Genomic DNA, 13,310 nt, shown 5'->3' with positions numbered 1-13,310 from the left:
CCACTTCCGGGGCCCACTTGGTGTATGTTTGGGCTGAGCTTGATCAATCCACGAGCTGAGACTTCTCTTGGAGTTGAACTCCGAGTTATGACGTGTTTTGGGCGTTCAACTCCGGATCATGACGTTTTTCTGGCGTTTAACTCCAGACAGCAGCTTGTACTTGGCGTTCAACGCCAAGTTACGTCGTCAATCTCCGAATAAAGTATGGACTATTATATATTGCTGGAAAGCTCTGGATGTCTACTTTCCAACGCCGTTGAGAGCGCGCCAATTGGAGTTCTGTAGCTCCAGAAAATCCATTTCGAGTGCAGGGAGGTCAGATTCCAACAGCATCAGCAGTCCTTTTGTCAGCCTTCTTCAGAGTTTTGCTCAAGCCCCTCAATTTCAGCCAGAATTTACTTGAAATCACAGAAAAACACACAAACTCATAGTAAAGTCCAGAAATGTGAATTTAACATAAAAACTAATGAAAACATCCCTAAAAGTAGCTTAAACTTACTAAAAACTATCTAAAAACAATGCCAAAAAGCGTATAAATTATCCGCTCATCAAGTGTGCATGCATAATTCGGGACAACTTAATTCGAACTACGTACTTACATTGTCGAATTATGTGTGAGGCTAATTCGAATCTTATTGATTCGAATTATATAAATATCTGATCTGGTGGATTGTCGTAGCAAAGTTTCATTTGGCAGATTTGTGTAAAATTGAGCTCTCCTTGGCTCATTTGCGTTTTTTGCCCTAATTATAAATGTGTATCCTAAAAAATAGGAATATGCTTTAATTAAAAAATAATTAAATAATATTAAAAGCTGACCAAATGCTAAATTTGGTTGTAGAAGTAGTATTTTCCTAAAATAATATAATATGCTACGGTAATGGTAGAACTACACCAACTCGTGTATGTTAGGAGCGGGATGCTCCATTTCGCATGTGCCGCCCTTGATGTCGCCAGTTCGCTGCTGCCTCCAATGATGCGCAGTTCTCCATTTTGCGGGTGGTGCTGCGTATTTAGATAATAATTTTCAGGGATGCGTATTTAGGGAAATAATGTTTTTTGATTATTTATTTCAATAAAAAAGCCGTAAACATGCATATCAATTTTACAAAAGTACCCCAACTTTACCTAACCTAATACACTCCCTTTCTCTCGTTCGTTCACGCCGCCGCCTAATTCACCCGCTGCACCCTCCTCTCTCTACCTCTGCCCATCTCTGGTCTCTGCCGTCGTTGTCCACCCCAACAACCGCCGTCGTTCTCAGTCTCTCTCCCGGCGTTGTACTTAGTCTCTCTCCGCGTCGTTCATTCTCAGAATCTATCTTCGCATCGTTCGTTCTCAGTCTCAGAGCACCGTCGTTCTCTCTGCCATCGCCGTGGTGTACCCGCGTCGTTCCGTGGCCGTTCAGCGTCATCGTTCTCGCTGCTCAGCGCCGTCGTTCTCACTCCTCAGCGGCGTCGTCCTCAACAGGCAGCAGCGGCGTGGTTCTCAGCGAGTCAGCGTCGTCGTCGTTGTCAGCGCCGTGCCGCCTTGTTGTTCCGTCTCTCCCCTTCATCGCTGCACTTCCAATGAAGCCTCAGCCTCAGGTATGAATTTGCTTCATTGATTTCTTTCAAATATTTTTGTTCTGTTTGTGTTTTTGTTTTTTTTGCTATGAATTTGCTTCGTTGATTTCATTCAATTGTTTTTATTCTGCTTATTGTGTTTGTTCGATTTTTTTTGTTCTGTTGATGAGGGTTAAAAAAATTTTATTTCTATTTTTGTAAGTTTCAGTCTTTATTTGTTCTGATTTTAATTTGTTACTGCAGTTTGATTTGTTTTTTTTTTTTCAGTCTGTTTGTAAATTCAGTAGTTAGTACTGTGAATCTGTTTGCAAATTCAGTAGTTACTACTAATTTGTGGGTTAGTTTTGATTACTTGATTATAAATTCTAACTCATTGGTGCTAATTTTTTTTTTTTTTTTGGTGAATTGCCATAATTATGCAGTTTGATATCAGTTCAAGTGACAACATTGGTGACACAGAAGGAGCAATAGGTTACTTTTTTTGAATTAATTGAAAAACCGAAAAACCATTGGTCTCGGTTAAAAGACATATTGACACCACTAATTGGAATGGCAGACCGCAGCAGTGAACATCGGATGTTACCACCTCCCGTGGACCGCCCTGTTCGTGTGTATGCGGACGGCATCTATGATCTCTTCCACTTCGGTCATGCCCGTTCCCTGGAGCAAGCCAAGAAATCGTAATCCTCTCTCTTCACTTTTGTGTCGAATCAAATTAATAGATCTCGTGTTATCCTACTTACTCTCTCACTTTTAGATTTCCGAATACTTACTTGCTGGTGGGTTGCTGCAACGATGAGATCACCCACAAATACAAAGGCAAAACTGTTATGACTGAGGCCGAACGTTACGAATCCCTTCGCCACTGCAAGTCAGTCATATCTGTTTCGCTGACTCTTCTTGCTCTCTCTCTCTCTTGTGACTGATAATTGCGGGTTTTGAGCAGATGGGTGGATGAAGTCATTCCCGATGCTCCCTGGGTCATTAACCAAGAGTTCCTCGATAAGCACAACATCGACTATGTAGCTCATGACTCTCTTCCGTAAGAACAATCACTCAACCAATCTCCCTCAACTCTATATGCCCTGCATCTGTCTACTCATTCCACCCTTTTCCTCCTGTTCACAGTTATGCTGATACAAGTGGTGCTGCCAATGATGTTTATGAATTTGTATGTCTCACCCTCGTATTCTTCATTTTTTTCCACTTCTCCTTCTTGCTTCCTTCTATATGGCCTACCATTTTATTCCCAGGTTAAAGCTATTGGCAGATTTAAGGAAACAAAACGAACAGAAGGAATATCCACATCAGACATTATAATGAGGATTGTCAAGGATTATAACCAATATGTGCTGCGCAATTTGGATCGTGGCTACTCTAGGAAAGAGCTCGGTGTCAGTTATGTCAAGGCATGACTTTGCCACACCTCCTTAACTCAGCTATTTCTCCTAATATGGCCTTCCTTTCCTCAATCACCTTATACCTTTCTTCACTCTTGTTCATTATATAATAAACAGGAGAAGCGACTCAGGGTCAATAGAAGGTTGAAAACATTACAGGAGAAGGTCAAGGAGCACCAAGAAAAGGTTGGCGAAAAGGTATGCCCTCTCATTTAGCTAATCAAGTTCAATTGCTACTTTCTTTGGCCAATATCATGTCAATTGAATTGCTTGTTGGAATTGTAGATGGATAAACATGTACACATATTTAAATGCAATAGTTGGACATATAGAATTGCTACTTTCTTTTAAGGGTTTATTATCAGTTATGTTCAAGTGCTGGACACTTTGATTTTCAAGTGCTTGTTTGAGGACAAAAACATAAACTAAGGGCATGTTTGGTTGTCGGGTAAGAATTCTCTTGGATGAGCTCCATGTGTAATTTTTACACATCAATCTCAGACATGAATGTTCATCTCATTTTATCCCCCAGTCAGATATATCCTATGGGCCTAAAGCATAAAAACTTTAGATTTCCATTCTTGCTTTTGTTGAACTCTTTCCTTAAAGCACTCATCAATAACGATAAGGAACTAACAACTGTCTATCCTAACATTCCTATGTCTACATTCCACATGTTGATGCAATTTGGAAAAAAGAGTGGCCTGATGGTAGTTTTCTAGTAAAATAGAGAACTAACACCTTTGTGATTCTGTTTTTTCATGTTATTTCCAATTTTTTTTTCCGTTATACATAGTTTCTAGAAGCAAAACTAAGGCGGCTTTCTTGATTATTGATCTTGTTAAATGTTGATAAGCATGAGAGGGAGCTGTTGTATTATATAGGAAGGGTTCAACCTAATAAAGTTTTCACTTTGTGGCCCCGGATAAAGGAGAAGGGTTGTGTTAGGCCTTCGATAGCCAACGAATATTCATGACATGGATATCAATCTACATGGGTTCAAGATTTATACTGGATATATAATGCAGTTGGAAACCGATCTTGGGGATAATTTCATTAAGAAAGTATTGTGTCAAAGCCTTACTTGCAGACTGCATCACTGCAGTGCCATGGACTTTTCCATTCTCCTTTCAATATTTATCCATGGTTAATAGGATATCTCTCTGTTTTTCTAGAAAAGTATAATATATTCTTTGTTATCAGATCCAAATTGTTAAAAGGACTGCCAGTATGCACCGCAATGAATGGGTTGAAAATGCTGATCGTTGGGTTGCTGGATTTCTTGAGATGTTTGAAGAAGGTTGTCATAAGATGGTGAGTTAACCAATCTAGGGGGTAAATGCGACAACTCTGTTGCTACTAGTGAACTATTAGCTGGCTTCTCTCTTCTCTCTCTCTCTCTCTCTCTCTCTCATTTTTCCTTTTCTGTTAATGTATGGATTTTATCAGGGCACTGCTATTAGGGATCGAATTCAAGAGAGGTTAAGAGGTCAACAATCAAGAGACGGATCTTTTCTTCTACAAAATGGCAAGGATGGTGAGGATGTCGATTCTGATGAGTATTACTATGATGATGATAGCGAAGAAGAATATTTTGAAGAGTATTATGATGATGACGAGGTCAAGCCTGAGAGTAATCGGGATGAAGAAAACAAAAAGTAGGTGTACTTCAAGGAAGGAGTTAGGATCTTGGCGGAATGTGCGTAACAACTGCCCATGGGGATTTCTGTAATATTATGTGTTATATCTTGAATTGTGGAACATGCTTCGGAGTTGCATTGGGAACTTCCATTTTGCTGGTTTTTTTTTTTGTTTTTTTAACTTAGTTTTGCTTGTGGAGTGCTAGTATACATGGAAAATGATGTTTGTGCATATGCTTAGTACCTAGACTTGCACTGGGCTTACATGTTCGTGGTTAGGCAGTCAAGGAGTTGATATTAGAGGAGAATTCTCAATTCTGTATCCTTTCTATTTGTTTGTTTACTTTTGGGAATTTTTCATGATAGAATCAAGACAAATAAAATAAAAATAGGGTAATAAACACGTAATTTTGTTGTTGGCTTATCTGGTTTCCAATCCCATTCCCATCTCTTTTAAATTGTAACATCTGCGAGGAAGTCATTCTCCATAGCAGTACAATGTTAAGCGTTAACTGTTAAACATCATTCAGGGTATTTAATTTTTTGGTCTGAGCTTGGAGCCTAGAACTAAGTTGGTGCGTGGGCTCACCTTCAATGGTCCAAGACTTGCAAGGAAAACAGAAGCTTCTTAATTCCTGAGGTATGAGGTCCCGTTAGCTACTTACTAGCGATGGCGGCTGCTGCTCCACATAATAATGAATAGACACATAAACAAGGGGGCGGGGTTGGTCAACAATAATCGCCAAGTTAGAGCACCTAATTGCCTGCTTTATGTCACTATATGAGGGAAGAAACCAGCAACCCCTCCAACCCCCTGTTCCCACCCTCACGATGGCATACTTGTGTGGCCAGCTGCGGGCGGTACGATGGCATACTTGTGTGGCCAGCTGTGGGCGGTAGCCTTGTACTTGGCCCTGTCGGTTTTGTACATGTGTGCACATGACTGAGATGCAGCAAGAGCTGCCTGTTTCGAGGACGATTGGAATTGCTACAGAAAAAAAAGGGGGGGGGGGGGTTGTAAGCAATGAAGATAAGTGATGCTGGCTGCCTTCATTATTGCCCCAGAAGGAAGTATTATGCATACTCCATCACAGGTGTCATTTGGCACCATAGCTTAGGACACATTTTCTTTAATAGATTGTAATAGTTAATGAAAACTCACCCTTTCATTTCATTTCCAAGTAATAATGTACCATGTGACTCGTGAAAAATTATCAAACTAACTATAAAAGGGAGAAAAGGGAGAAACTTGTTGCATTCCAAAGTTAGGTTTAGTGGTTTAGTGATGGTAAATGGTATTCTTTTTGCTTTCTTCTTGCGTCATGTATTTGTCTATTTCTTGAGTTTTGTATTTTGAGCGAGAACAAAATTGTTTGAGTGTATAAAATGGAGGATTATATTAGTTTAAAAATATACTATAATGGTAAGATTTTAACTTAAACATGTGAGGGTATAAATTTTGCATGTGAGAATCTATGTGTTATTATTGTTCCTCTTGAAATAACATATGAAGCACTTAAGAATGTACTCTGTTAAGTGTAGATTATCAAGTGTTGAAGAGAATAACAAATATTTTGTACAGACAACTTGTGTTGGTATTTTATGGATTTGCTCAATTTCAAATAATGCATGTGGCTATGAAAAAGTATGCAGAAAATATTTTCAAACTAGAGTACAAGTCTCAATTATCAGTTATATGTTGAGTTCGAAAAAATCGTTGAAGTTGCTTTACCGGAGCTTAACATAGATTGGAGTGGTTATAACAGTAAAGGGCACGGATTCGGTACACAGGAGGATTATGCGCACCGAAACGCCATTTTGATGTTTGGCGCACCGGTTAGCTAGAAAAAGCCAGAATAAAAATACATGCTTTTGTTGGATTTTTTTCGCAATTTCATACAATAATTGTGTATTTCCAACACGCAATACACAGCCGCCGAAGGAGTTTTTGATGGATAGAATGGTGCGATCGGCGATCCAGAGCTCAATGGCTTGGAAAGCAACCTCGAACTGATCGCAAGCTATGGCTTCTCCGTTAGGGTAGACTTTGCCAACGGCAGCTTCAGAGTACGCACCGGGGACTCCCTGGTATGCCACGCGCACCTGCGAGCCGTGCATCGATGCTGGCGAGAGGTCGGAGATCGTGAGCGACTTCGGAGGAAGCGTTTTTTTGCCGCTAACGTGGACTAGGTTCAGGTCTGTTACGGCGGATTTGTGGCCGTTCACGGCGGCTATGTTCTCTCCGGCAGCTGCGGAATTTGAGTCCTCGTTCTGAGAATCGACCTTGCTGGATAGGATGGCACATGCGCTCCCGACTCCCTGCGAGAGAAGCTTGGTGATTCGAACCCATAACCGCATTTAACCGTTATTCAGGTTGGAACGATCCGAAATGTGGGCTCACTCCTCCGGTGGAGGTAGCTGAGTGCGTTGGAATACGGCGGTGAGAGAGTGTGCATTTTTGTTCCAATTTGGTAATTAAGAAGAAAGAGTCTTAGTTAACAAAATACACTATCATTAACGGTAATCAATTTTAACTTAAGAATTCATAATTTTTTTATATAACCCCATTAGTTCTCGGATTTAACAAAAAAACCAACAAAAAATTGAATTTTACAAAACAACCCCTCTAACACAAAAACAGTTAGTAGCCAATCAAAAGAGAGAAGTAACAAGTGATCTATACCGTCGAATAAAAAAACAAGAAATATCCAACGACTCTCGTCTTTTGGCACACCAATATGCTAAAGTTAAATGTTATGCACACCAAAACACCAAACACACACGGCACATGGAATCCATGCCCAACAATAAAAGTAAATAAAAGTAAAGAAGAGTTTGAAGACATTTACCAAATTCTTGGTCCAAATGAAGATGGAGATGAAGAAGATATAATAGTTGACACAAATGTGACAGATATTGTAAATGCACTAGCAGATCGGCATCTATCCGGAGAACCATCTTTCATGCATACTTTAAATCTTGATACCATGTATGCACCAGAGTTTTTTGAGTATGTCAATGCAGATAATTACCAGCAACCCCTCCAACCCCTTGTTCCCACCCTCACCATGGCATACTTGTGTGGCCAGCTGAGGGCGGTAGCCTCGTACTTGGCCCTGTCGGTTTTGTACATGTGTGCACATGACAGAGGTGCAGCAGGAGCTGCCTGTTTCGAGGACGATTGAAATTGCTACAGAAAAAAGGGGGGTTTGTAAGCAATGAAGATAAGTGAAGCTGGCTGCCTTCATTACAGCCCCAGAAGAAAGTATTATGCATACTCCATCACAGGTGTCATTTGGCATCATAGCTTAGGACACATTTCCTTTAATTGATTGTAATAGTTAATGAAAACTCACCCTTTCATTTCATTTCCAAGTAATAATGTACCATATGACTCGTGAAAAATTATCAAACTAACTATAAAAGGGAGAAAAGGGAGACACTTGTTGCATTCGAAAGTTAGGTTTAGTGGTTTAGTGATGGTAAATGGTATTCTTTTTGCTTTCTTCTTGCGTTATGTATTTGTCTATTTCTTGAGTTTTGCATTTTGAGCGAGAACAAAATTGTTTGAGTGTATAAAATGGAGAATCATATTAATTTAAAAATATACTATAATGGTAAGATTTTACCTTAAACATGTGAGGGTGTAAATTTTGTATGTGAGAATCTATGTGTGTTGTTCCTCTTGAAATAACATATGAAGCACTTAAGAATGTACTCTGTCAAGTGTAGATTACTTTCTATAACAAATATTTTGTACAGGCAACCTGTGTTGGTATTTTATAGATTTGTTCAATTTCAAATAATGCATGTGGCTATGAAAAAGTATGCAGAAAATATTTTCAAACTAGAGTACAAGTTTCAATTATCAGTTATATGTTAAGTTCGAAAAAATCGTTGAAGTTGATTTACCGGAGCTTAACATAGACTGGAGTGGTTATAACAGTAAAAGTAAATAAAAGTAAAGAAGAGTTTGAAGACATTTACCAAATTATTGGTCCAAATGAAGATGGAGATGAAGAAGATATAATGGTTGACACAAATGTGACAGATATTGCAAATGCACTAGCAGATCGGCATCCATCCGGAGAACCATCTTTCATGCATATTTTAAATTTTGATACCATGTATGCACCAAAGTTTCTTGAGTATGTCAATATAGATAATTACTAGTGGTAGCCTATTTTTAATTATGATCTTAGTAATTGTGTTAACTAGAAATTTAGATATAGTTAATTATTTTAGTCAATTATTAGTTTTGTTATTATTATTATTTTAATTATTATTAACATTATTATTATAGAGATAATTAATTAATTATTTTAATCAATATAAGTTTAGCATTCTATGATTTATTTGGTATTGTTATTGGTACAACCCCACCCGTTGTCGTAGACGGTGAATTCATCATTGGAATGGAGTTTAACTTGAGAAAGACTATGATTATAGCAATTAAAGAGTATACCATTTGTAGAGGCATCGATTATAGAGCATTTGAATTGATTTATCAGAGTTAGTCTTATCAAAAGACAATATTGTTGGGTTATAAGGAAATATAACGGTAGCCACACATGCACCACCACTATCATTTTTCAAGATCATACTAAATTGGACTCAGAGACAATTGCAGAGGCAATAAATTCATTGGTTGAAGCTGACCCATCTCTAAAGGTGAAATATGTAATTGCTGAAATATAGTTTAAGTTCAATTATACGATAAGTTATCGCACAGCATGGTTGGCTAAGCAAAAAGACAATTGAGAAAATATTTCATGGGTGGAAAGCTTATAAAGCTTTTCCCACATGGTTTGAAGTAATAATGGCAAAAGAACTATCAGCAGCCGTTGAGTATGAGACTGCATATGCCTACCAAGGGGATGAGTTGGTTCAGGATATTTGGATTCTGATGCGAGTCTTTTGGGCTTTCTATCCTTGCATTAAAGTATTTAGAAGCTGCAAACCGCTAGTACAAATAGACAACACACACTTGTATGAAAAACATAGAGGAGCGCTTTTAGTTGCAGTATCACAGGATGGCAATGGAAATATCGTGCCTCTCGAATTTGCCATAGTTGAAGGTGAGACTGTCGATGCATGGTACTTTTTTCTTAGCCATTTGCGAACACATGTGGTGAATCATGGTATTGATCTTATCTCTAACCGATATGAGTCCATTAGCTCAACCATAGCTCGTATAGTGGAGCATGCTGGTAAGTACAATGTTATGCGATCCTTTAAGGTTAAAAAGATTTTTTAGAAAGTCCTGATAAAACCCAAACTGCCTCCTTATTCTATCGGTTGGATGCTACTCAACGCACTCAAAACATATCAATGGCATCATCGCATTCCTTAGATTTGAACCCTCATTGATCTAAAGTGGAGTTACATGAGGTGGAACTTAGTTTGAGTTGTATGCATCGCATAGAAATTGCAAAAATATATCAAAAAACAATGTTATCAATAGTAGTTATTAACTCAATATCAATAAAAAGCACAAATAACAAAACACATATCCTATCTGGGGAAAGATCATCCAACCTTCTTATGTGAGTGGTTATCTAATGTCTGTATTGATCTTCGTTTGGTTGATAATCATTTCACCTAACACATAATTGTGATTTTAGAAAGTAATTAAAACAAAAAATTTAAAAAATCACATCGTATTAAAATTTTACCTGGATCAAAATTTTACCTGCATGCAAACGGAAGAAAACTAGTATCTAACGGCAGAGGCCCTATTGACGGCATTCATATCAATGCCTACACATGAAACAGTGCAAGAGGACCATTCATGTCCTTGTAATCATATCGTAATACCCGACACAATGATCTGTACATATGTGTAAGGCATGCGGAACCCCAACTGAGCTTCTTAATGTCAGAAAATTGTCAAAGCAATGACAAAAACTTCCAATGCACTCTGGACTTGTCACAGAATAGTGTCGTTCCAAACACTAACATTATGTGGCATTTTACATACATTTCTTTACTAACCCGATCAGCCAAAGGTAGACGCCACTTTAGGTTGCGGAACCATGTCAACTTGATCCGCTTTCTTTATGGTCGTTCGGTCCAGGTGCAGTACCAAATTGCATTAGACACCCGTTCTCTAGCTGATTTGTGCTGCTATCAGTCGATCCAGTCACCCACCGGTTGGCCATGAGTCCGGAGTCTTAGGATCATCGCAACATCCTCTAATATAATCGTGCTCTCACTATGTAGAAGATGCAAAGTGTGTGTCTTAGGACGCTACCTTTCAATCAGTGCGTATCGTGGGACAATGAGTCATAATCCTACCAGTATGAGATATAAAATAAAACTCACTTTCTCTTAACTGTTCTTCTACCTTGATATCGTAAGAATTAATTTGATTTAAGTGTCTCGTATGCAACTTTTTTGAAGTCTAAAAAAAAATAATAATGATATTAATCAATAATTACAACTAACAATAACATCAACAACAATAATGATGGTCAAAAAGAATCATTAATCAACAATAATTACTTAATTGGTAATTTCTAAATTACTTACATATATAAAGGATGGTCAAAATATTTTATAATGTGGTTTTCAAGTCGTATGATGTTATGACCTCCTATTTTTGTTTTTTTTTTTAATTTTTACAAAAAAATAGCTTATTTGATAAATATTTATTAGAAAAGATAAATTACGAACTAAGAGTCACTAAAATTGTATATTAACCATGATTAATACTAATTCTATTTTTTTAATACATTGTTTAAGCAAAAATAAAATTACTAAAACTATATTTTAAATTAATAATAAACCTGTTTTTAATAAATAATCAAAGTAATTAAATAAAACTAAAATTATTAAATTTAATAAGTCTTTTGTTTAAAAAAATAATTAAAATAAAACTAAAATTACTAACAAAATATGCTAACAATTTTATTAATAATTTGGTTTTTAAATAAACATTTAAAAAATAGATAAACTACTGCAAAATACATAGAACTATATAAACAACTAAGAAAATAAGTAATTACATGTTATTAATTCATAAGTTAATACCAATCAACTAACACTAACAGTAACAACTAACATTAACATTAACACTAACTAACAAAATTAATAAACAATTGTTACTAACAATTAACAACTACTATTCTAAATAAGATTAATCAACTAGACAACAGCATTAATAAATTATATATTTTTAGCACACAAAATTATTCGAATAATTAACTAATAATAATGTTAACTAAATTACTTGTATTATAAAATATATACTAGTTATATTCTTTTTTTTTTATGATAAATTTGATACCGAGTGAATGAGTGTGGAAGCTTAAAAGATAAAAGGAGAGTTAGTCACAGGTAAGAGAATAGCTGGTCACAGGTGGAAGAAAAAGGAGTGTGCCACGTGTTGATTCTCTAGACTCGGTACTGTCAAATTGACCAATACGTCAGTGTCGTTTTTTCTGAAAACGGTATCGCCGAATTGAGGCTATTTTTCAGGACTTCTCACAACGACGTAATACACGTGAGTTGGGCCATTTTTCTGGACTACACACACTAAAGCCTAATATTGAAAAAAAAAAATTCGACTCATGTCACTATGCTAAACAAAAGAGGTTACCATTTTTAAATAGTGTTGATGAGTCTGAATTTTTTATTTGACTTGATTCATGTTGACATATAGGGTCCTATAAGTACTCAATCTACTTTTGGCTATAAGTCTTTTCTCATTATTGTAGAAGATAAGACTAGGTTTTGGTGGTTGTTTTTTATGAAACATAAATCAGAAACAAAAACTTTACTTGAAAATTTCATACAAATGATGTTTACTCAAAAGAGAAGGGTATTCTTCATTAAACTAATTGTGTTGATATACGACAACAAAATAGAGTGGTAAAAAGAAAACATACAAAAAATTCTTAAATTACAAGGACTCTTATATTTGCTTCAAGTCTGCCAAATTATTTTTGGCATTATGCAGTAACACATGCCATTCATGTTATAAATAGGATATCTCACAAAAAGTCCTTATCAAATACTCCATGGCACAATTTCAACTTTGAGCTATATGATAAGTTTTGGTTCATTGGCCTATGCTTCTACGTTGCATTCTCATAGAAAAAAACTTGACCATAGAGCACTTAAATGTGTATTTTTTGGTTACAAAATTGGTTCAAAAGGTTTCATTCTTTCTGACATAAAAACTAGAGAAATTGTTATTTCAAGAAATGTGGTGTTCTATGAAAATTTTTTTTAGGATAAAATATATTAAAATTTGAAAAAGTTTCATTCTTTCTAACGTTTAATTTGTTTTAGTTTTGTCTCTAAAATTTCAATATATTTTAATTTTGTCCTTGCTACTAATTCTTGACAATCGATTCTCAGTCAATTTATTTTTTCAATTCTATCTTTAATTTTTATCATCATCATCTTCATTTTCTCTTTCCATGGTTACCATCACTACCACCCACTGTTGTTGCCACCCCTTCAACCCTATCCACCAGCATCATTACTTATCATCACCATCACCTCCAACATCCTTTACACTTCACATCCCCAATGTAGTGCCAGCACACTTCACAGGCACCGCAACTCATCTGAGCCCTCCACTCTTACCATCATCACATAGTCAGTCCCTTCTCACATGCAATCTATCACCACCAACAATAATATTAAATCAAATTCAACAATAGAGAAAGAGTTATTTGGAAAGAATGAGTTTTTTA

At 36.6% G+C, this 13,310-nt stretch overlaps 1 protein-coding gene across 1 annotated transcript; it reads left to right on the top strand.

Annotated features, from left to right (window-relative positions):
* Positions 1-1,043: 1,043 nt before the first annotated feature.
* Positions 1,044-5,029, top strand: LOC112702668 (choline-phosphate cytidylyltransferase 2). Its single transcript, XM_025753797.3, has 10 exons — positions 1,044-1,586; positions 1,988-2,036; positions 2,122-2,245; positions 2,323-2,436; positions 2,512-2,607; positions 2,694-2,736; positions 2,819-2,974; positions 3,083-3,163; positions 4,169-4,279; positions 4,415-5,029. Exons 1-10 carry the CDS (start codon positions 1,569-1,571, stop codon positions 4,625-4,627), a joined length of 1,005 nt encoding a protein of 334 aa, XP_025609582.1. The 5' UTR covers positions 1,044-1,568; the 3' UTR covers positions 4,628-5,029.
* The last annotated feature ends 8,281 nt before the right edge of the window (positions 5,030-13,310 follow it).

The sequence above is a fragment of the Arachis hypogaea genome, chromosome 7 (genome assembly GCF_003086295.3).
Source record: "Arachis hypogaea cultivar Tifrunner chromosome 7, arahy.Tifrunner.gnm2.J5K5, whole genome shotgun sequence".
Taxonomy (NCBI): domain Eukaryota; kingdom Viridiplantae; phylum Streptophyta; class Magnoliopsida; order Fabales; family Fabaceae; genus Arachis; species Arachis hypogaea.
Note: the sequence above shows the minus strand (reverse complement) of the source record. Positions and strands in the feature narration are given on the sequence as shown.

Bases quoted from the DNA above. Each gene is read 5' to 3' on its own strand.
- LOC112702668 (XM_025753797.3), top strand. The intron at 2,975-3,082 runs GCATGACTTTGC...TATAATAAACAG, and splicing joins TCGGTGTCAGTTATGTCAAG to GAGAAGCGACTCAGGGTCAA. The intron at 3,164-4,168 runs GTATGCCCTCTC...CTTTGTTATCAG, and splicing joins AAGAAAAGGTTGGCGAAAAG to ATCCAAATTGTTAAAAGGAC.